The sequence below is a fragment of the Pelobates fuscus genome, chromosome 3, assembly GCF_036172605.1.
Source record: "Pelobates fuscus isolate aPelFus1 chromosome 3, aPelFus1.pri, whole genome shotgun sequence".
Taxonomy (NCBI): domain Eukaryota; kingdom Metazoa; phylum Chordata; class Amphibia; order Anura; family Pelobatidae; genus Pelobates; species Pelobates fuscus.
In genome coordinates, this window is record NC_086319.1 from 275,188,461 (window position 1) to 275,214,124 (window position 25,664).

Sequence of the window (25,664 nt, forward strand, 5' to 3'; positions counted from 1 at the left end):
TTGCACAGTTTTTTAAAGGTATAGTGTGAGACGAGGGAAAACATTGCACATTTATATATTATGTGGTTAGCAAAGTAACTTAGTGCCAGTCGCTGCTGCTCAGTATGCAATGAACACAATAAAATAATAAATCTTTAGCTAAACGGGCTATTAGAGGAACTTACTACTGTATATCAATCTAAGTTTTGCCAAAGTTAATAATCAACGTTGTGGTGCCTGTGAAGCAGATTGTTAGGTTAACAGTGATACTTATTTTTTATTTTTTATTTTTCCTGTTATTGTGCAAGCATTAACAACCAGCTCATGTTGTCACGACAGCAGTCACAAGCACATTATCATCATACAGTTCTTAACATGGAAGGTAGAGGGTCTGCATACTTTTATAGTATGGAGCAGAGTAATCACATAGTCAGCATGAGTAAAAAAATAAAAATTAAATAAAAAATAGTAAAAAATAAAAATTAATAACAACAGAGACTGGAACAAACATTTGTTAACAGAGGGTATACACAGGACTAGCTATGCTCCATTCGTGTTTTAAAACATAACTTGTTAAGGTTTGCATTACATAGTTACATAGTTAGATAGCTGAAAAGAGACTTGCGTCCATCAAGTTCAGCCTTCCTCACATCTGCCCTTTGCCGCTGATCCAAAAGAAGGCCAAAAACAAAAACAAAAAACCCAGTTTGAAGCACAATTTTGCAACAAGTTAGGACTAAAAATTCCCTCTTGACCCCAGAATGGCAGTCAGATTCATCCTTGGATCAAGCAGTTATTACCCTACATTGAAAGATTATATCCTTGAATATTCTGTCTTTGCAAGTATGCATCTAGTAGCTGTTTGAACATCTGTATGGACTCTGATAAAACCACTTCTGTTTTTAAGCCAATGTTCTACCCAAGAAAAAGCATTTTCATCGAGACCGATTTCCTTGAGTTTGAACACTAATCTTTTGTGTGGAACTGTATCAAATGCCTTGGCAAAATCCAAATAGATCACATCCACTGCAACACCCTGATCTATACTTCTACTTACTCCTTCGTAGAACGCAATCAAGTTAGTTTGACATGACCTGTGCTTCATAAAACCGTGCTGATTTTTGCTGATAACCATATTCTTCTCAAGGAATTCTTGAATATTATCCCTTAATAACCTTTCAAATATTTTACCAGCCACAGAAGTTAAGCTCACAGGTCTATAATTTCCAGGCAAGGATTTTGAACCCTTTTTGAATATAGGAACCACTATCTGCCCGCTGCCTGGTGAGTTTTTCTGGGTACCGGTAATATCTTAGATCCTATTTTATTCTAATTTTGAAAAGGCTTAGTTTTTTAAAAGGAAAAAGTTCTAACATATAAAACATAGTGTACGTTTCTGGGTATGACACAGATTTAGTGGTAGTCGGTAACAAAATGCTCAGGCACATTAGAAATGTGTTGGGTTAATTAATTTTATAACATGACAGGAGGCTTCGTATTTGCTTAAGTCTCTCTTTACTAGAACTCCACAGCAGCACAGAAAACAACCAATCAGAAAAAAGTTAGGTACTATAAAACTCCCCTCCCCATGCATCATTTCCTCTTTCTTTGCTGCTCCGCATCAGTACAGGTCAGAGTACCTCTGCCTCCTGCTTATAGTGGGTGGCTTTGGGTTTTGTTCTTATTTTCAGTATTTTATTTTCTATTTTTTAGATTGCCCTTGAGGGATTTAATCTATGTCCAGTTATTTATTTTGCCCTTGTTAGATGTATTCTTTTCTATTCTGTTATATATCTTTGTGGGATTTTATTCCAATATACTGGTATATATCTGTGTGGGTTTTTTATCCCTATATACTGTTATATATCTGTGTGAGTTTTTACTCCTATATACTGTTATATATCTGTGTGGGTTTTTACTCCAATTTACTGTTATATATCTGTGTGGGTTTTTACTCCAATATACTGTTATATATCTGTGTGGGTTTTTTCTCCAATATACTGTTATATATCCTTGTGGGGTTTTTTCTTAATGCCTGTACTTCAGGTTTTCACTGTATTTTCCCTTATTTATGTATGTTTGTGGGGGCTTTGGGGTCATTGCTGTCTTTTCCTTAGACTTGTGCCCAACCCCCTGTCCGTTTCACATTTCTTTGTATGCCTGCTTTTCTCGGTTATGTGCCCTTGCCTGGCGCTGTGCGTGCCGCTCAGGGGTTTCAGGAGGCTGACTACTCCTGCCTCCTTCGACCCCGAGCTCCGGGACCGCGCAGTTTCATCTCCGGCGGTCCCATGTGGTTTTCCGGTCGCGGGGGCACTCGCGTACGCAACACGAGTACCCAGCGGCCGGATCTTCTTCCCCACGTGGCCGCGGCTGCCTCCGCCCGCGGACCGCGTGTGTCCGACCGGGTGGGGGAGAGTCCGACCGGGAGGGAGTGCGACCCCTCGCGGCCCCTCCCCCGTCGGTGCATTACTTGTTGGAGGTCTGCCTCCACCAGCTCAGCGTCTTACCGCTGCACGTCAGTTTTTGCTTTGGGGGACCTAATGCAGCTTTGAGCTGACACCTTCTACATGGGACATTATTTGACATTTACCATGAGTTCTTCTATATCCAGGTGTATGTGTGGGTGTATGTATTTGTATATATATGTAGATATGTGTGTGTGTATGGATGTTGAGATATGTGTATATATGTTATCTTTTTCTGGATTGTGGTACAGCCTATAGACAGTCTCCATATAATGCTCTGTCTGTGACACAGACCTTATTTTACCACTGGCTCCTTACTTCATACACTTACTTCCAGTGGGAACCTGTACCCTGCATACACCATATCTACTGTATCAGGGGCCTACGTCTGACCCCCTTTTCGCAGGGTACACCAGACCCTATTACAGATTGCTGCGCGTTTTTGCTGCCAGTATATATCACGGATTGCTGGGTGTTTTACTGACAGTTATATCACAGATTACTGTGTGTTTTCATGACTGTGTATATCACGGTTTGCTGTGTGTTTGCTGATGTATATCACAGTTTCCTGGGAGTTTTACTGACAGTGTTTATCACGCTGACAGTGTAGATCACGGATTGCTGTGAATTACAGACGAATACTATACAATATTTTCAGATATGATGATGGTATCTATATTAATGATGGAAACATCAAACAGATCTGTGTGTGCAGATGCATTCCAATTCACAGTTTAAGCAGAGTATCGCTCAATGTAGCTTACTTTCGTGGACGGGGTAATCACTGAAACTACCTCCGCTTATAACAATACAGCTGGGATACCGCTATTTGCCTGCTGGGCATTCAGGGACCGCCAGTCCCAGTTCAAGTTTATTCTCACGGCATTACGCTGTCTAAAAGGGTTGACGTCTGGGGGCCCTATGTCAGGGTACTCTGAGGATCTACAAAATTTTGGGGAACTCTACCCTAGCTCAGAGGTCCCCATTGCTCTTCCAAGACCCATGGTAAAGCGCTGTGGATTTGGGTAGCGCTATATAAATAACAGATACTCATATGATATAATATACAACCCAGGATTGGCCTGCTATGTCTGTGCCCCATTGTTTGGCCTGCTTGGTCTGTGCCCATATGAACGGCCTGCTATGTCTGTGCCTATAAGAATGGCCTGCTATGTCTGTGCCCATACGAACGGCCTGCTATGTCTGTGCCCATAAGAACGGCCTGCTATGTCTGTGCCCATAAGAACGGCCTGCTATGTCTGTGCCCATAAGAACGGCCTGCTATGTCTGTGCCCATAAGGATGGCCTGCTATGTCTGTGCCCATAAGAACGGCCTGCTATGTCTGTGCCCATAAGAACGGCCTGCTATGTCTGTGCCCATAAGAACAGCCTGCTATGTCTGTGCCCATAAGAACGGCCTGCTATGTCTGTGCCCATAAGAATGGCCTGCTATGTCTGTGCCCATAAGAATGGCCTGCTATGTCTGTGCCCATAAGAATGGCCTGCTATGTCTGTGCCCATAAGAATGGCCTGCTATGTCTGTGCCCATAAGAATGGCCTGCTATGTCTGTGCCCATAAGAACGGCCTGCTATGTCTGTGCCCATAAGAACGGCCTGCTATGTCTGTGCCCATAAGAACGGCCTGCTAGGTCGGTGCCCCCTTTTATTGGCCTCCTATGTTGGTGCCTATTTGAACGGCCTACTATGTCGGTGCCTATTTGCTTGCCCAACTATTCTGTGTCCATTAGTTTGGCCTGCTGGGCCTGCTCTATTGGTGCCGAACCACTTTTGGCCGCAGGCCTGGGGGAATATCACTGAGGAGAAGCCAGTGCCCACCAGTGACATGGAAATAGGCAGGTGTCCGGACAAGCACCATTGCCATACTATCCAAGAGGACACCAATATACGGCAATCTGGATATGGTAGGTAGGGTGAAGGCCCTGAACCTCAGACCTGAAGGGCAAGTTTTTCCTATGTAGACCCCGGACACACATCCGCGGTTGACCCAGACCGGCGACGGCGCATCTCCAAGGAGAACTTTGCACAGGCAAGGACCGGTACTCAGACACCTACAGGAGAACGCGGTGTTTTCCTTGTCTTTATCAACTAACTCCGTATCTGCCTCCCGGTATCCATATAGCTATCGATAGTTATTCCTGCGTAAGGTTAGCTCCTGGCCCTGTTCAGTGGGGCTTACTTGTCTTGCCTTCCGGCCTGCTATTTGCCTTCTAGCTGAGTTAGAATTTGCGTTTTTACTCGTATCTACGTTATTGTTGTCTTTTTCGTTTTCGTGACTTCCTTTTCCTTTTGCTCGGGTCGTCGAGAGGCCTGACTTGACCTCCTTCCGACCTCCCGGGTGCTCGTGGATTGCGGAGAACGTCTCCAGCTTTCCTCAGACTACCAACGGTCCGCCTGGACCCCGCGCGCGCGCACGGGATCCGGACGGTCAGTTGATAGTTTTCCATCGTTTTCCCGTAGATTACCCTCAGCCTTATGCTGATACTCGTATTTGGTGTACCCTATAGTTGGTCGCCCTGAGTCTCTAGGGACTCTAGCTTGGATCACAGGGGGGTGCGGCCCTCCATCACTTCGATCCGAGAATATTTTATCTTCTGGAACAGAGAGCGAACCCCTCTCAGATACGGAACCGGACACTGATTTGTTATTAGAGGGTGCAGCCCTCCCTCAACCTCAGCCAGAGACTGAGCTGGATACAGGGGTCATGTTTGGAGGAAGCATTCTCATAGAGAGGAACGGTCACGGACGCAGACTCTACTGTTTGGTTATTTACGGGTGCGGCCCGCTCAGGCTATCAGCCGGAGGTTAGCACGATATTTGATCGCATTAGTAGAGAGCGCGGCTCTCTCATACACTCGACGCTCTACGGTGCCATCCATTTGTTCATCACACAGACTTGTACCTGTGCAAGACATCGATGACTACATGGAGGGGCGTCCCTCCTGCATTCAAGTAGATCTGACGTCCGTGCTACTGATTTCGATATAGAGGACTGCCTAGTCATGCAGGATATCCATATTTAGACTGGATCCCTCTAGTCTATCTCCTGTAATGGAAGGATATTCTCACAGAGGTATAACGAGGGGTGACTCCCACTTATTTATACTCATTCCTGGAGATGGTACGGCTATCGGATGGAACTCAGGTATTATGTGAGTGCAGGTTTGGGTATATTCTGCACCATAAAAAGCAGAGGATTGCTTTCTGTTTTTTGGATATCCAGACCATTGTGAACAACTGCTCAGACAGTTTCTCCCATATTTAGGTGGCAGGAGATACGGGGACCTTCATGGAGCAAACGGGCTCTGCCTTGCTCGGGCAACAGGATTAAGGAGGGCCTATTACCCGCTCGGAAGGTGAAAACCGTACGTATGGTTCACATGGTAAGACCGGAAACCCCGGTTTGTCTTGACCTCCCCGGTCATCAGATCTTGGGATAAGATGGCAGGACTGCCCCGTCTCCTCGAAACGCATACCTGGTTATCAGGGTTCGGAGATGGAGGACCCTCCGTCTATACTCTAGTTATCCCTCGCGGGAGCCGTTTTGTTGGATTCGCGCTACAACTATCGTCAAGGAGACCTACGAGACCTTATGGTGGTACCTGGTATACCCCGACTCCTACACAGACATCTTTCACTCTTGGACGAGGGCATTTCTGGATGGAAATCTGCGTTCCTGTTTGCACTTCCCATTCCTTTGAAGATTTCTGGGATTCCCTATTCCCAGAATAGTCGACCACCGTTCCTCCACTCAAGTTCAGTTCGGAACCCTGAATGGACGTCTTTTGGAGCCTTTTCTCTTCGGCGTCCGAAATTTACACAGTCCGTTTGGAATATTGGAATCACTTAGTATTCGGCTTGTTTGGACACACTCTCATTCTGTGAGTTATGATTTTATGCTCGGATGAGACATCCCACCGGGTAAGACAGGAAGGTACGAAAGATCCTCCTCGGTTTCTATTGCGATTTTGGTGGTGGTCTTCGGTGCATTCCTTGAGATTGGAGATTTCCCTGCAAGGCCGCATCGCCGAATGGCCCTGGCACGATCGGAGGAGCCGCCTTACGGGTCACGAGTTGAGACTTGGTGTCAGTTTTCTTCTCGCGACCCTAAGTCCTAGATCGGATTTCGAAGTTATACAACTACAGGAATGTGGCTAATAGGTCAGCTTGCCAGCTCATGGACCGACTTCTAGGAAACAGGTTGCTACACCACGTACAATGGATTTACCGACGGAGGGTGCTTTTTTCCGTATTTGAGATACTTCGTCGGTTGGCATCTTCTTTGACCCGTCGGCTGTTCTTTATCGTATTTGGAATGTCCAATTAGGATTACTCTTATATTTCCTGGAATAAATACCAGCGACACAAACAGCGTTGGATTGGTGAACTGAGCGTTGAAACAGCAAATACGAAGCCTCCTGTCATGTTATAAAATTGTAGATTATGCTAGCTTTAGTGTACCTATAATCTTAATTTTATTAATGACAGGAGGCGAGTATTTCCCACCCATTCTTGTCCCTCCCTTGTTTAATGTTATAGTTTAGATTATCAGGTAAGTATGCAACTCTGTTTGTTGTCTCTGCTACCTGTTGCTTGTTCCTTATGCCTGTGTTTTTTTCCATAAATAGGGTTGGGATATTTACATATTAGGTTAATTTGGTTGCTACATTGGGTACCTACATGTTTATTCAGAGTACATTTCATTGGATAATCAACCTGTTCGATTCTGTTTTTCTCTCGTTTCAGTTTACAGTCCATCTACACTATCTAGTTTGACGGTTACACTTGGATGGTGGACATCGTTATATTCATCGTACCTAGGACTTCCTTTCTTCCCCATGATGTTCTCTGCCTTTTATTCTGTTTTGTCGCAGCTTGAAAGAGGAAATGATGCATGGGGAGGGGAGTTTTATAGTACCTAACTTTTTTCTGATTGGTTGTTTTCTGTGCTGCTGTGGAGTTCTAGTAAAGAGGGACTTAAGCAAATACTCGCCTCCTGTCATTAATAAAATTAAGATTATAGGTACACTAAAGCTAGCATAATCTACAATTAAAGGTGACGCGTCCATGCGTGTCACCAGGGTAATGCTTGTTATGTGGAGGCTTTTTGGCCCAAGAGCTAATAGTAGTAAGAATAGCATAGTGCGGTCGTTTCTTGCCGGTTTAAGTAATTCACATATGAATTGTTGGGGAGTATATAGTAGATATATATAGGGTAGTATCGGTATGGGAGTAGTTAGATATAAGGGTGGCTCGGCTCTCCGATTTCATGACGGTACCTTGGTTGGGCCTCTAGAGGGTCTCATTTCCCCTCAAAAGGTGGTTCTACGTGGTTTTGGGACTTGCAGAGGCTTTTAAAGCTTGTCAGAATGTGCTTGAGCTAGGACCTGATGCTTAATACTGCACTGGAACGGCTTTGGTTAAACCGGATACTGGCTATCCTGCGAAAGAGGCTATGTTATAGCTTGCATGCGTTTCAGTTTGCTCCAGGGGAGCAGCAGTTAAAAATGGGACATTGCTGGTGGCAGCATTGAGTGCATGTTGTACCCCCTTGATGGCCTGGCGGAAAGCCAAGGACCCCTTGGGTGGTATAGAGTGATGACCTTAAGTGGTGACCACTGCATACGAATGTCCAGTCTTTTTTTAGTAGCCACTTGGTCACAAACACTGGCCAAAGTTAGTGTTACTATTTGAAAATGCAAAAACTAATTTGAACGCAAATTTTGGCCAGTGTTTGTGACTAAGTGGCTACTAAAAAAAACTGAACATGCCCTATTTGCAATACCCTGTGTTGTCTACTATTGCAAATGGTATGCCATCAAGGGGGTAATTTTCATTCCTGGGCTACCGTACGGTCTCAAAGGCAACCTGGCAAATTTGAATGTGAAAAAACTGAAACGCAAGCCTTATATTTGACTCTGTAACTTTTGAAAACACCATAAAACCTGTACATAGGGGTACTGTTATACTCGGGAGACTTCGCTGAACACAAATATTAGTATTTCAAAACAGTAAAACGTATCACAACAATTATATCGTCAGTGTAAGTGCCATTTGTGTGTGAAAAACACAAAATATTTCACTGTCACTGACGATATCGTCGTTGTAATACATTTTACTGTTTTGAAACACTAATATTTGTGTTCAGCGAAGTCTTCCGAGTAAAACAGTACCCCCCATGTACAGGTTTTATGGTGTCTTGGAAAGTTACAGGGTTAAATATAGTGCTAGAAAATAAAATTCCCTGAACTTTCGGCCTGGGTTGTCAGGCAAGTCCTGCAAATTCGAATTAATAAAATGACCTAATTAAGTAACATTATTACATAAATATATACGTAGATTTATTATATATATATATATATATATATATATATATATATATATATATATATGTGTATATATATGTATATCATTTTTTATTATTTTTATTTATATATAAGTATATATGGTGATATATACGTATATACTTATGTATATAGATATATATATATATATATATATATATATATATATAAACACATATATAATACCTTGCACTCAAGCTGTCCTTTAGTTTTTGCAGTAAACCGGGTGCATTACCAGGGCTCAAAATATCCAAATTCAAAATAGAATGGCTGCACTCACGGAAATTCTTTAGTTTAAAATATAACTTTTAATGGAATCACATAAAAAATCGACGTTTCAGTCCAGCCTGTGGACTTTCATCAGGATATGATATCCTGATGAAAGTCCACAGGCTGGACTGAAACGTCGATTTTTTTATGTGATTCCATTAAAAGTTATATTTTAAACTGAAGAATTTCCGTGAGTGCAGCCATTCTATTTTGAATTTATATATATATATATATATATTATTTTGTTCTACATGTATTTTTATATCAATATATATATATATAAATATATATTAATTTTAAAATACAGTTAGAACGAAATTATGCATGTATATATATTTTTTATCTATTTTTATTATTTTTTAACGTATTTATATATTTATTTATTTTTTATTATATATAAATATATATAATGAAAATTATATATATATTTAATCAATATCATTGTACGTGTATTTTGATATTAAAATATATATATATAATTATGTATATATTAATATTAAAATACACGTATACAGTGTATGTATATTTATGTGTATGTGTGTGTGTGTATATATATATATATATATATATATATATATATATATATATATACTTAGATCATATATATATATATATATAATAAATATATATATATGATCTACGTATATATAATTTATTTTTACACTGATTTAACATGTTTTATTTTTTTTTCAGACGGCAGGGGGAGTACCTATACCGTCCATGTGATCGTGTGGTCCTCACAAGGACCTCACGATCACATTGCCCAGGGGGGCCGCAGAGGACGGAGGGGGACTCCCTGGGCTTCCAGGTAAGTCCCCATACTGCGATCGCCGGTGTTGGATCGCCGGCGACCGGGTAAGTACAAAAGATCGCAGGGTGTTCTATGCCGCCCTGCGGCGTTTAGAGCCATCTAAAAAAGGACGGCATAGAATGCCCTGCAGTCTTAAGGGTTTAAGGAAAAGGCTAATGTTGGTGTTTATCTCTAGAGTTAAGTGTGAGTTAATGTCTCAGCAATATGGGATTCAATTGAAGGAAAAGCCCACAAGTACCTTAGTGTCTATTTTATTCCTGATACCAGTTGTTTGTATGTTGCCAACTATACTGCCCATACTTCTCTTTTTCAAAGTCCTTAGGGTTGAACTGGAGAGTGAGACATGGCATAGATATGCAGTCTCATGGATTGGTAGAATCCATTGCATGAAACAGACCTTTCTCCATGGCAGACTTAGTTCAGTGTAATAGTTGGGATGCATTTCTTTCACGTTCCACTTTTTGGAGATTTGGATGCTGTCTAATCTGTAGACAGTTCTCCATATTGCGGCAGGAGACTGCATTTTTGAAATCTGAGATTTGTAAATTATCTGGTAAACAAACTTAGGCTGAAACTGCAGCAAAGACACTGCTGCAGAGACGTACTAGGAATGGCAGATGGATAACTGTAGGATCTGATAGACTTAGAGTTGTGGATAAAAGGCATATTGCACAGTCTGTTGCTGTACATAATTCATTTTCTGCACTTTCAGAGTGTAATGGTGTTATGGAGACAGGCTCAGGCACTGAGGGTAGTGGTGTTGTGGAGACAGGCTCAGGCACTGAGGGTAGTGGTATTGTGGAGACAGGCTCAGGCACCAATTGTAGTGGTGTTGTGGAGACAAGCTTGGAGACTATGGTAAGGCCTAATAGAAAGCTGTTGTTGTAGGGGTATTTTATCATAAGAGGTGTGATGATGGACAATGGTGGTCTTGTGAGATGTCTTCCCGGAGCTAGTGCTCACAGAGACAGGAGACACATTTGTAATATTGTTAAGCGAGCAAAGCAGGAAGGGGAATTGGATATACTTGTCCATCTAGGGACAAATGACTTTGGCTTGCAATGAGGTTTCAGATGTAAAGGAAGTTTTTAGTATTTTTGCCAATGATATACGGCAGGTTGCTTCCACACTGTCATTCTCTGAAGTTCTGCCTGTGCATAACACTCAGAACGACAGGTGGATGCATATTAGGGACTTTAACTTGTGGCTTGGTGAATGGTGTCGGGAGCATGGATTTGGCTTCATTTCTCATGGTAGCTCTGTTTGGAATGGAACTAAACTGTACAAAAAAGGATGGTTTGCATCTTTCTCAAAAGGGAACAACTGGTTCTCAGTGAGCAGTTTAGAGGTGATAAAGAGTGATAAAACATCAATCCAATTGCCCCCCAAAACAAGGACAGAAGGTGCCTGCAGCAACTGTGTTAAAAAATGATAAGCTTAGAGTCATGTCTACAAATGCTCGCAGCTTAGGAAATAAGAACCAAGAACTTGTGGCAATAATGGCAACCGATAATGTAGAAATAGTCACTGTTACTGAGACATGGTATGATGAGAAAAATGACTGGGACATAGCAATACCAGGGTACACCGTATATAGAAAAGACAGGGATGACAAGAAAGAGGGAGGGTGGCCCTGTATGTGAAGGATAGCATAAAATCTAGCCTAATAAAAGTTAGTGAGGCGAACATAGAGTCCGTTTGGGTTACGTTAGAATTTGGTAATCACACAGTAACTCGTGTAGGTGTGATTTATAGGCCCCCAGGACAAATAGAAGAGTTGGATAATCTACTAGTTGAGGAAATAGCTAAAATGACAATAAGTGTGACTTTAATCTTCCTGATGTGAATTGGAAAACCAAAATAGCTGCTTGTGCCAGGAGCACACATATTCTAAACTCCCTACTGGGATTGTCTCTAAAACAAGTCATTGAGGAGCCAACTCGTAAGGAGGTCATACTAGATTTAGTGTTAACAAATGGAGATTTGGTATCAGATATTACTGTAGGTGAAAGTTTAGCATCCAGTGATCATCAGTCAGTGTGGTTTAATATAAGAACAGTGACTGAGTCACACCACACAAAAACAAAAGTTTTAGACTTTAGAAAAACAAACTTTTCTAAAATTAGAATATGTGTAAAGGAGTCATTATCAGACTGGAGCAATTTAAATGGAGTCCAAGAGAAATGGGATTATTTAAAAGTTGCACTGCTGAAGGCAACAGAAAATTGTATTAGGCTTATCAGTAAAAGCAAAAAATTCATGAAACCACTGTGGTTCTCCGCAGATGTGGCCAAAATAGTAAAACAAAAAGTTAGCATTTAGAAATTAAAAAAAAAACCAAAAAAAAACAGAATGAGGAAGGCAGAATGATCTATAAGATTAGGCAGAAATTGGCTAATCAAGTTATAAGGGCTTCCAAATCACACACAGAAGAGAAAATAGCACAGTCAGTAAAAAAGGGGGACAAAACTTTTTTTAGATACATAAATGAGAAAAGAAAAGTAAAACAAGGATTAGTTAGATTAAAAACAAAAGAAGGAAGGTATGTCGAAGAGTATAAAGGTCTAGCTGACTGCCTCAATGAATATTTTTGTACAGTATTTACAGATGAAAATGAAAGAAAGGGCCCTCAGTTAGGAAAAAGGACAAATGAGTCATTTTTTACATGTGAGTTTGCAGAGGAAGAGGCTCTATTTCAACTGTCCATAGTAAAGACAAATAAGTCAATGGGACCTGATGGAATACATCCAAGGTTATTAAAACAGCTTAGTGGTGTACTAGCAAAACCAGTAACAGATTTATTTAACCAATCATTATTAATAGGAGTAGTCCCAGAAGATTGAAAGTTAGCGAATGTTGTGGCCCTTCACAAGAAAGGTAGTAGGGAGGAGTCGGGCAACTATAGGCCAGTAAGCCTTACTTCAGTAGTGGAGAAAGTAATGGAAACCACGTTAAGGGATAGGATTGTTGAACATCTAAAAACGCATGGATTTCAAGATCAGAGACAACATGGGTTTTCTTCAGGAAGATCATGCCAAACTAATCTGATTGATTTGTTTTGATTGGGTAACTAAAATAATAGATCAGGGTGGTGCAGTAGACATTGCTTACCTAGATTTCAGTAAGGCTTTTTGACATTGTTGCACATAGAAGGCTTATCAATAAACTGCAATCTTTAAGTTTGGATTCTAATATTGTTGAATGGGTAAGGCAGTGGCTGAGTGACAGGCAACAGAGGGTTGTAGTCAATGGAATATATTCAAAGCATGGGCTTGTCACCAGTGGGTACCTCAGGGATCTGTACTTGGACCGATTCTCTTTAATGTTTTTATTTGTGATATTGCAGAAGGTCTTGATGGTAAGATATGTCGTTTTGCTGATGATACTAAAATTTGCAACAGGGTTGATGTTCCTGGAAGGATAAGTCAAATGACAAATGATTTAGAAAAATGGTCAGAGCTGTGGCAACTGACATTTAATGTGGATAAGTGCAAGATAATGCACATTGGACGTAAAAAACCCAAGGGCAGAGTATAGGATATTTGATACCCTACTAACCTCAACATCTGAGGAAACATTTAGGAGTAGTGATGTACCGAACTGTTCGCCGGCGAATAGTTCCTGGTGAACATAGCGTGTTCACGTTCGCCACGGCGGGCGAACACATGCGCGGTTCGATCCGCCCCCTATTCGTCATCATTGAGTAAACTTTGACCCTGTGCCTCACGGTCAGCAGACACATTCCAGCAAATTAGCAGCAGACCCTCCCTTCCAGACGCTCCCACCTCCTGTACAGCATCCATTTTAGATTCATTCTGAAGCTTCATTCTTAGATAGAGGAGGGAAGGTGTAGCTACTGCTCATTTGATAGGGAAATTGATAGCTAGGCTAGGGTATTCAGTGTCCACTACAGTCCTGAAGGACTCATTTGATCTCTGATGTAAGGACAGCACCCCAAAAAGCCCTTTTTAGTGCTAGAACATGAGGGCTTTTTTTTTTTTTCTGTGTAATGTAATTGCAGTTGCCTGCCTGCCAGCTTCTGTGTCAGGCTCACAGTGGATACTGTGCCCACCTGCCCAGTGCCACCACTCATATCTGGTGTCACAATAGCTTAAGCTTGCATTTAAAAACAAAAACAAAAATTTCACTGTAATAGATTGAATAGCAGTTAGTTGTCTGCAAGCGTCTGGGTGTCAGGCCTTCAGCGTATACTCTGCCAACCTCTGCAAGTGCACTTTGCCACTCATATCTGGTGTCACTATAGCGTGCCTTTAAAAAGTAAAAAAGTTTTTCACTGTAAGCTAATAGCAGTCAGTGTCCTTAAAGCGGGTGTCAGGCCTTCAGCGTGTAGTCTGCCAACCTCTGCAAGTGCACTTTGCCACTCATATCTGGTGTCACAATAGCGTGCCTTTAAAAAGAAAAAAACGTTTTTCACTGTAAGCTAATAGCAGTTAGTTGTCTGCAAGCGTCTGGGTGTCAGGCCTTCAGCGTGTACTCTGCCAACCTCTGCCAGTGTATTTTGCCACTCATATCTGGTGTCACAATAGCGTGCCTTTAAAAAGAAAAAAAAGGTTTTCACTGTAAGCTAATAGCAGTTAGTTGTCTGCAAGCGTCTGGGTGTCAGGCATTCAGCGTGTACTCTGCCGACCTCTGCCAGTGTACTTTGCCACTCATATCTTCTGTCACAATAGCGTGCCTTTAAAAAGAAAAACAGTTTTTCACTGTAAGCTAATAGCAGTCAGTGTCCTTAAAGCGGGTGTCAGGCCTTCAGCGTGTACTCTGCCAACCTCTGCAAGTGCACATTGCCACTCATATCTGGTGTCAGTATAGCGTGCATTTAAAACCAAAAAACGTTTTCCACTGTTATAGATTGAATAGCAGTTAGTTGTCTTCAAGCGGGTGTCAGGCCTTCAGTGTGTACTCTGCCAACCTCTGCCAGTGCACATTGCCACTTATATCTGGTCTCACAGTAGCTTCCACGCATAGTACCACTAATCCCCCCAAAGTCTGAGGACCCAATCTTTTACAGCTTCCGCTCGGAACCTTGACGCACCATCCTCCTCCAGCTTAGCTTCGGGCACCTCTCAAGATACCACTCACCCGCCTGCCGCCACCACCAACACTAGCACCACAGCCGCTTCACTTGGTATGTCAGAGGAGTTATTTACACATCCGTTTGAAGAAATGAGTGATGCACAACCATTATTGCCAGAGGATGTAGATAACAGGGATATGTCTCAGGCAGGAAGCATTACACACATGGACGTACGGTGTGATGATGATGATTTTGTACCCGCTGCTGCTTCCTTTGCTGAGTTGTCAGATACAAGTGAAGCGGTTGATGATGACGATGCGTCCATGGATGTCACGTGGGTGCCCCCTCGGCAAGAAGAAGAACAGGGCGAAAGTTCAGATGGGGAGACAGGGATGAGGAGGAGGAGACAAGTTGGAAGCAGGGGGAGGTCGTCGCAAGGAGCTAGTGGCACAGTCAGACAGCATGCATCGGCACCCGGGGTCAGCCCGACAGCACGCCAATCAACGCATGCTGTGTCCACCACCAGAATGCCATCATTGCAGAGCTCAGCAGTGTGGCATTTTTTGTGTGTGTCTGCCTCTGACAACAGCGATGCCATTTGCAACCTGTGCCAAAAGAAACTGAGTCGTGGGAAGTCTAACACCCACCTAGGTACAACTGCTTTGCGTAGGCACATGGTTGCACATCACAAACGCCTATGGGATCAACACATGAGTACAAGCAGCACACAAACTCAAAGCCGCCATCCTCCTCCTGGTCCAGCATCTTCAGCCACGTCAACCACTGCTGTCCTCCTTGCCCCCTCTCAACCATCCGCCACTCCGTCTCTCGCCTTGAGCAGTTCCCGCTCATCTGCCCACAGTCAGGTGTCAAGGACATGTTTGAGCGTAAGCCAATGTCAGAAAGTCACCCCCTTGCCCAGCGTCTGACAGCTGGCTTGTCTGAACTATTAGCCCGCCAGCTTTTACCATACAAGCTGGTGGAGTCTGAGGCGTTCAAAAAATGTGTGGCTATTGGGATACGGCAGTGGAAGGTACCCGGACAAAATTTCTTTGCACAAAAGGCAATCCCCAACCTGTACTCGATTGTGCAAAAGGAAGTAATGGCATGTCTGGCACACAGTGTTGGGGCAAGGGTCCATCTGACCACTGATGCATGGTCAGGGCAGGTATATCACCTACACTGCGCATTGGGTAAACCTGCTGACGGCTGCCAAGCATGGAATGCGTGGCTCTGCAGAGGAGTTGGTGACACCGCCACAACTTGCAGGCAGGCCTGCTGCCACCTCCTCTACTCCTCCTACTCCATCCTCTTCCATAACCTCCTCGGCTGAGTCCTCTTCTGCTGCTGCATCTTGCTCCACATCACTAGGTTTCCTTCTTTTTTTATGAAAACTGAGCTGTATGTATTTTTTGATGCTCTGGAGTTTGTGCTCCGTTTGTACTTAACGCTCTACTTCAATAAACTTTACCACAAATAGGGAACTATCACATTGAAAATCACCCAGGACTGTTATTTCTTTGAAAATTCAACTACATTTGTTTATTATTTTATTTATTACTGGTATTTATAAAGCGCCAACAGATTCCGCAGCGCTGTACAATTAGTGGAGAACATACAATATACACAGACAAATACAAAAGGTAGAGAGGGCCCTGCCCGTAAGTTGAAATCGTGCCATTTAAGCTCTTTTATACAAAGTGCATAGGTAGATAGCCCGTAAGCTTACAATCTAAAGGATACCGTGGGGATTTGAAGCAAGAATTGGCAAGGTAAATTTGGAAGTAATGGCTAAATAAGGATACAGAGATTTGCAGCTATTGTTAGAATATAGAGGGAATGAAGAGGTAAGTGAGTGAAAATTTTAAACAGCTGGAGGAGCATGCAATAAATCTAGGGGGGACTTCGGTGGGCGGGTGGGTTGAGCCGAGTAGCATTGTAGAGGCTTGCAGTAAAAATGGCATGGGAAATGTGCCTAGGGAGGGAGTAGATATAAACAGTTATATCAAGGTATTTACAGCTATGAGTGGCAAGCTTGGGGGGAGGAGTTGGAGGGGACAAGAAACAGTGGTGAATTACAATTTTGCCAATCAAATCCTAACAGACAGATTTACTACAGTAGTACACTATAGATAACAATGAAAACATGAAACTATGAAAACTATAGCTAGCGTTGTCACGCCAAGGGTAATTCATTGTTGCACTATAGAATATTGCCATTAATGTAATTTGTGTAGTGCATATTTGAATTGGCCACTTAGTAGGGGGTCAGATGACAGAAGGGGTAATGCAAATTGTATAGGAATGTGAAAGGGAGCAGACATGGATGGATCCTTTGATTAATCAAAGGCTCTGCAGGGTGTGAGATTCTACACTGGAGATGCCTGGATATCTAGTTCCAAGCTCTGTAGTGTGTCAAATTTTACACTTGAGATGCCTGAATGTCTAGTTCCGACATAAACTAGCTGACTTCAGCCATATGGCTTCTGCCTCTTAATTGATGAGTTAATTTCTTTGATATGTTAATGATCATTAGCTTTGTGTTTAAGTATCATATCCAAAATAAACAGTAATATGTACCCACATAATAATAATTAAGCCTCATTTTTATTATTTTTGGAATGGGACAAGCACCATCTTCTAAACATGCCCAAACATGATTGGCATAACTTAACCATATATGAAGGTATTGGGAGATCCACTATATTGAGTCACAAGTAAGAAGTGTGAAATATCTATGGAATGGAGAAATTGTAACAAATTCATAGATGCAATTATTATTTCTGTGGCAAGTACAAAAGAGGAGATATAAGAAAAAGTTTCTGTTTGGATTGATGTGGGTCTGGAACACAAGAGTGTTGTCAGTTATTGTCTCTGTAGATACGCCTTAACTCCACCTATAGGCCAGGCTTGGTAATCCACAGGGTATATATCCAATGATCCTGAAATGTGTAATGGATTTGCTTTGGGGACAGAATCTAATTCTAAGTGAGTCACCACCTTTCTTAACAGAGACCCCCTGGGCAGAAGTTTTACTTTGAAAGTAAGTGATTAGGACTTATGTTATTTTATCCCTTTTGTTTTTATCTGTTGTTGGTGTAACTAATTTGGTTGTCATCTATATTTTTGTATGCACTGTGACTATTTTTTTGCTCATAATAATTATTCCTTTACTAAGTTCTGCCTTTGTCTGGTAAAGAATCATGTTACCTGAAGAGACTAATTAGTGTTTTGCAATTGCTTAGATATTGTGCTGAGTTGTATTTGGTGGGTTTTAATTATTAAGTTATGTGGGGGACCAAGGCATCCCATTTATAAATTGTCTTGGTGGTGGCAGGTTTAAAATAGTAATATTTATATTATTATGCTTAAGTGTGGGTGGTGTTAAGGGTGATTTTATCATTATTTCTGGTCTAGTGCAGAGAAATAGTGAACTTTAACCCTTTCACCACCACAACTACGTCACGCACACTCTTGAAGTAGGGTGCGTTTGTGACAAGCGTGTTAATCTTTTTCATATGATTCTTAGTTTAAAAATAATATATTCATTTTTTAGCAAATGACATGTATTACTGACACTATAGTTACATACTTATATATATAGTTACTTAGGCTGAAAAGAGATGTGTCCATAAAGTTCAGCGTTCCTTACACCTGTTTTTTGCTGTTGATCCAAAAGAAGGCAAAAAAAACTCAAAAAGTTGAAGCACTTCCAATTTTGTAACAAACTAGGAAAAATAAATTCTTGACCCCGGAATGGCAGTCAGATTTATCCTTGCTATTACCCTACTGTTGAAAAATTATATAATTTAATATTATGCTTTTGCAAGTAGTTTGTATAAAGTCTGATAAAATCACTTCTTCAGACAGAGAATTCCACATCCTTATTGTATTGAATGTGGCTGATCCTCACTCCTTGACCCGGACTCCCCCCCCCCCCCCCCCCCCCCCCCCGTTCTCCCTACTCTTATCTGTTGGGGTGATTCCTTACTAAGCTGAGGGCTCATGGCACTACCGCAGCATCAGTAACAGGCACTCTGCTGCACACAAGATGACGGACGCTGTGCGCTCCTTCGATCCCTGCAGAGAATATTTTGATGTCCTGGACTGTTCAAGTTATTCTGGGCAGCGGTGGATGCTCGTCTGGTGCCAAGAGACATGTCTAGCAGCATACCTGAAGTTCCACAGTGCAATTCTGTGTTGAGGGTGGTAAAACTCTTTATTGTCTGTGCCCATATGATGAAACAACACTCTGAGAGAAACAACATGCGACGGCTGATTTCAGATGAGCCTTGGACACTCTCTCTCCGGCACTGGGCCCTAGTTCTGCAGCTGATGTTCTTACGCATTGAGCAGCTGTTTTGTTTTTCCGTATCTGCATACAGGGCATTAACTTGTTGCCTAAACAAGGGGCTTTCTGGGGATTTCACTATTTTCTAAAACTATTAACTTTTACAGTCACTCACTATTTCATAGAGTTTAGAGTGCATATGTTTTTCTCACCTATTTGTCTCTGTTTTCAAGTCTAGCACTGTGTTAATTTTGTCTTTATTTTAAAGATAATGTGCCGTTTCCTACATAGACATTGTTTGCTAGACATGACTTCGTATTGCTCACTTTACAATATGTGAGATGTTATTCCTGTTTTTGCTAAGCACATAATGTAACGGATCGCCCGGCACCCCGACTGGTTATCTCCGTTGAAGGATGCTCCTAGCTCTTTCTGAGGGCTCCAAACACTCCAGCCGACACCATAACCACCGTAGACTCCTTCCGAGAGCAAGACAGGAACAAGCTCTTAAAAGAGCTTAAAAGTGATTATCCAAGGGAGCATGCAGAGCATAGCAATCCCTTGTAGTGATATAGCAATTCCCCCAATAAGAGACAGGACTCTTGATGAGGGTGAAGAAGAACTGTCTAAAACTTTATTTTACTTGGGACTAGCCCATATGTCCATTACATTAACATTGCTGTGGGAACTCAATAAAATTACAAAGAGTCAAATCATAGCAGGCAACATACAGTGACTTATTATAACACAATGGCATATTTTTAAAGAGGTGGGGGAGACAATAATTAACATCAAATATCTCACGTGCCTGCAGAATTAGCAATATGCAAATCTACCCAAATATGCAAATGAACCAGTCTTGCTATTCAGGTAGTGCATATTGCTGTTTCTACCAACAGAGGGCACTAGACAAGCGCCATAGCCAAATCCACCTAGTTGGTAGCAAACCTCAGCAGTACAGGAGAGCAGGCAATACATCCCAGGGGCCATAGTCACATGGCAGGAGGCTGGCAATCAGTCTTCTCCAATGCCCAGTGGTGAGACTGGTTCCGCCACACATAAAAAAATAATAATTAAATGCATATGTCAAGCATGCCAAAAGCACTATTCCAGCATTCTGAGGGTAAGACACTGATTAGCTAGTTCAGTTCCCCTCCCCTTGAGTGTGTGCCTAAGAAAGAAGAAGCAGGTAAATGTGAAAATGCATATTTATCTGTTTTTTTTTTTTCAGCCTGCAGAGTGAGGAAACTGTCTCACTGTTTTTTATGTAACACATTTATGTCACACTTTTAATTTGTGTTTTGATATTTTACAGAGCATGCAGGTCAAAACATGTGGTCCCCCAGCTTGAAGGATATTGATTCTGTTCTCCAGAACTTGGGAGCTAGTCTATTTGCTATGTATCCTCTTGAAAAGCTGGACACTAAATCAAGATGCACTTTTATGAGGTAAGTTTGTCAAAAAGCACCCTATTGCTTACAAGTAGCTACTTGGCTATTTGTATTCATACGTGTCATCCTGTATCCTTTTGTACTGATTCAACGATTAAGCTGAGCATGGTGTGGTTTACTATGCAAGGTCAATTATGTGCATATTTGAAATCTGTCGTCAACACGCACCGCAAGCTGGTGACAGACAAAATGTGGTTCTCCCCTTGCAAACAGAAACCTCCTCCTACATTCAAATATTTCAAAGTTCCCCCTGCTCCTCTTCCTGGCTTAGTGTGCATGAGGGAAAGGAACGGGAGGGAATTTGAAATATTTGAATGGTCCAATCAAAGCCTTCTCTATGAGATAGTTTCCCATGACCTCAGTCTTCTGTGTACTGCCATTTTATTAAAGCTTCCCTTTTCTCAACTGAGCAAACCCAAGCTTTCTGTCCTGGGTTGCACAGCTGCAAAGTCAAACCTATGCTACCAGCTGCAAACCCTTGGAATGCTCAAAGCTTATTCTTCTTAACTGACCTGTGTATGGAGAGCATCCCCTCCTGTAGCGACATTTTTTTATTTTTTTGACCATCTTTATTTCCTTCATATAAAGAAACATGCATGGTCTGAGCATGTACAAAACAGGAGTAATCGAAAGGAAACATTATACAAGGTTAACATTTACTGACAGTTGAATCTTTTACAATGATTTGGTGATACATTTGTTCAATCAGTGCAACAAAGATAAGTAAAGTGGGGGATGTAGAGAAGCAGAGCTTAACAATTAAAGTCATTGTGTGGAAACCAATGGAGCCAATATAAGAGAGAAAACAAAATGGGACATGAATACTAATATAGTGTAGTGTGTCTCTAACAGCAGAAGCAGAATATAAGGAAACAATATATTGCACTTTTCTGGAGCTCAAGATCAGCTCCAGATCAGATCGTATGGACTGTACAACTGTCCCCGTCTGTGGATGTTAGGATGGTCCTGATTTCCTCTGGTATCATATCCCTATGCCAATAATCCAAGTGGTGTATTCCAGATGATGCCCCAGTGATATATATATAGATATATATGTTTACACTAAGGGTTAATCAAGCCTCTAGTGGCTGTCTTACTGACAGCCACTTGATGCCGCTTCCTCGATTCTCACTGTGAAAATCACAGAGGGGGGCCATGAGGGTAGGGGGGACCTAAGGATTACATAGTGCCAGGAAAGCAAGTTTGTTTTCCTGGCACTATAGTGGTCCTTTAAGCGTTGCTTTACTTGCATCAACGACCAGAAAGAAGAGACTCTGGTTTGGGAAAGTTTTAGCTGCTGTACACACAAGACACACCACAAGACATGAAATGCTTGGCACCCAGACCACTTCAGCTCAATGAAGTGGTCTGGGTGGCAGGTACCTCTAGTTTTAACCCTGCAGCTAAATACTTAGCAGTTTCAGAGAAGCTGCTATGTTTACACTGAGGGTTAATCAAGCCTCTAGTGGCTGTCTCACTGACAGCCACTAGATGCCGCTTCCTCGATTCTCACTGTGAAAATCACAGAGGGGGGCCATGAGGGTAGGGGGGACCTAAGGACTACATAGTGCCAGGAAAACAAGCTTGTTTTCCTGGCACTATAGTGGGCCTTTAAGCGCTGCTTTACTTGCATCAACGACCAGAAAGAAGAGACTCTATTTTGGGAAAGTTTTAGATGCTGTACACATAAGGAACAAGCGCCAGACATATTACTTGCTGCTATATCTGCAACAAAGATAAGTGATTGCTCTTCCACATATATTAAGGTGATATATACCCGTGATGTACCTCCCATGTCAGCTTTACAAGCCTCATGTGAACATCCCTACCCATCCACCCCATACCTATACCAAACTACCAGAGAGTGAAAAAAAGAAGACATATGGAGAGTGAGAGGAAAAAACCCAACATAATGGGAATATTTTGTTCTCCCACCCCATAACCAGGCATTTCCCAAGTGTAATAACAGAGAACTAAATTAGACCCGCATCCATTGATACACCCACTCGCTGCGAAATTGCCTCCTCCTATAGATAATTCCACCTACTACCTTCATCCTGAAAAACCGACATGAATTGTCATTCATAACAGAACAGGATCAAGCATCTCATGTCTTGTGGTGAGGCATTGGCCCATATAACTAACTATCACTTGCAGTGTGTCGTGACATATCTCTCCATGGAACCCATATCTGTGTGTAACATTCAGATGTACCCCAAAGGGAGGCAGTGAGGTATTCCATATCATATATGTCTTTGACTGCAGGGTAGGCACACCTGACATACGCCATCTGGTAGGGATTATGGATTTAGCAGCATTAAGAAGGTGTTTAGTCAGGGACTTTTTATGATTGGAAAGTAGCAGTTTTGGGTGATGCAGTAGCATCAACAAGGACTTCAGAGGGAGACAATGTCCAAAATTTCACAAATTGTGGTATGTATCTGACTCCAGTATGGAGCAATTAAGGTGCACAACCACTATATATGCAGGTCTCTACCCACCTCCTCCTCACAGCCCCAACAGGTATCCAAATCGCCCCCATATATGTGGTGAAGCTTTTCTTATACGAACACGTAAGCAGCTTATACTTCAGTTCCTGGAGTTTGGAACTGATGAAATTCTGTTTCATAAGTATACTTATCTTCTCACACTGTTAATCAGTGAGCATGACGTCTCTCTTGTTCTCATCTGGAAACATATTTTACTTGTTTTCTCAGTCTGCTGTCTGAACCGAGAATCCTGCGGGTAAGTGTTCCCTATCTGCACATATGTACTCTGATGGTGTCAGATACCGATGTAAAAGGTGCTTATTCATTAAGGATGAGTATTTATTTATAAAAATATGAACAGGGACTTTCTCTGCTGAATCCTTCACAAACTGGAACAAGGCGCTGAATAGCGAATAGCTCTTTCCCTCCCAGTAACTGGAAGACACACAGTTCTGAGAGTACAACAACCTTTATTGAGCCAAACTCAGCCTCTATGCATGGGGTCTCCATACAATACATACAATCCCTGCGCAGGCATCTCTGTGTCTGTGAGATAATTGAGTGAAGGACTGGTAAGTTAATTATCTTCTGGATACAGAGAGCCAAACATAAAAAACACCAAAACACCCCAAAATACAGTTAAAAAGCACAGGAACCCCACATGAACCTTCCCTGAACATAGATTAGAGGGATTCCCTGCTCTGGTGTGCTTGTCTATGTTCGGGGAAATTTACATGAACGTAGACATACGCACCAGAATAGGGAAACCCTCTAATCTTGTTCCAGTTTGTGAAGGATTCAGCAGAGAAAGTCCTTGTAAGGACTATGGCTTCGCTATAATCAGATACTATCCAAACATATTACTCACTAAAACCAATAAAAAAATATTACTTGCGCGCTATTCAAAATCCCTGTTCATATTTTTATAAATGGAGGTTTTCTAAACATACTACTCATCCTTGATGAATAAGCACCTTTTACATCGGTATCTGACACCATCAGAAAATTCCCTGAACATAGACCAGCTCTCTAACATGGGGAATCCCTTGAATCCCCAGCTCTCTACCATGGGGAATCCCTTGGATCCCCAGAGCTGGTCGTAAGTGAAAGCTGTAGGTCATAAAGTGAGGACCACCTGTAAAAGGGTTGGTAACCAGCAAGTGTAACATCCTCAGTTTTCTCACTTCTTGTGCCATTACTCTTCTGGGATGGCTGATTCCCCCCATCTTCCCATCAGTGAAGCCTCACTGAGAGCAGCCGCCTGGTCTGGATTGACTCCAGGTGCACTCACAGTAGAGGTAAATGAAGTTCTCTCAGGAACCTAGGCATGTCATCCGACTAGCGAATTACCAGAAACACGTTTTCCTGTTGTGTTTGCAAGCTAAAGGGAAAACCCCAATGTTACGTTATCACCTTATCTCGCAGGGCACCAGTCACCAGGCGCTTTGCTCTCCTGGAATCTAGGCTCAGGCTGGATAGGTCTTGGAATAGGGAGGCTTCAGTATCTTGTAACCTGGTAGGTGCTGCTTTATGGGTTGCAGTCATAATCACCTCTTCAAGTTTGTAGGTGTAGAGGCAACAGATAGCATCTCTCAGTCTGCCAACATGTCATGGGGGCCCAAGTGCCCTGTACGCTCTATCAAACTGAATATATGTCAAAGTCTCTTGACCACAAATTTGTCATAAGAGAGCTTCTAAGTTTGTAGCTAGGGGTGCTGCATCTGGTTCAGGCAGGTCACCTAATATTGTGACGCCTGTCTCTGTTCTCTAGGCTCTCCACCTGTCTGCATAGAGCCAGCAACAGATTGCCCTGCTGTGTAGCGGCCGTCTCAGCTGCCTGGTGTTCACAGATCTGTACTTCTGATTCAATTGCCTCTACCCTTATTTCCAGGGCAGTAAGGTCAGATCTCAGGTTCACCATCTCATCTGTGAGTTTGGCGTTCCTTCATGAGGGCTTTATGAGTGTCGGCTTTAGTAAGCATATTGGTGGATATATTAGAGAGTACTCAGGGCTCCCTCTTTCTCAGAATACTGAAATGATTTCCCTACACTCTGTGAGATGTGGACGGAGACGTGGGCACCATTTTGTCTGCAAGTCATAGGCCTCTGAGGTCTGGATACAAAATCGTCCATAGTTCCTGTGTTACAACACAACAATCTGGCCTCTGAGGTACTACATTGTTGTGGTATAAGGGAGATAACAACAAGGTTGAAACAGATCTCATCTAACACATGTCCTGCACTACCCTTGGTCAGGCCACGCCTCCACCCCACACCCCCTGTATTAAAATCACTTGAGGAACCTAATGCAGTCTTTTCCTCAGTTAGAGTTAGATTTCCTAGATATGCCCAACTTGCATACTTACTCAGAAATAAGAGGAGACCTTAAACATCTCCTTGTTTAAATCCCAATGATTAAAGATATGCTACTTTACCTAACTCTACTTTACCTAACTCAGCTCTAATGTCCCTGCCCATTGTGAGGCTCAAATTATTATATTCAAAAGAGGT

At 42.2% G+C, this 25,664-nt stretch overlaps 1 protein-coding gene across 1 annotated transcript in view; it reads left to right on the forward strand.

Annotated features, from left to right (window-relative positions):
* FAM178B (family with sequence similarity 178 member B) overlaps positions 1-25,664 on the forward strand; it is a 958,733-nt gene that overhangs the window by 393,390 nt on the left and 539,679 nt on the right. Inside the window, exon 7 of the mRNA XM_063445563.1 lies at positions 20,529-20,661. Within this exon, the coding sequence (XP_063301633.1) occupies positions 20,529-20,661 (133 nt within the window). The remainder of the gene's footprint in view (positions 1-20,528; positions 20,662-25,664) is intronic.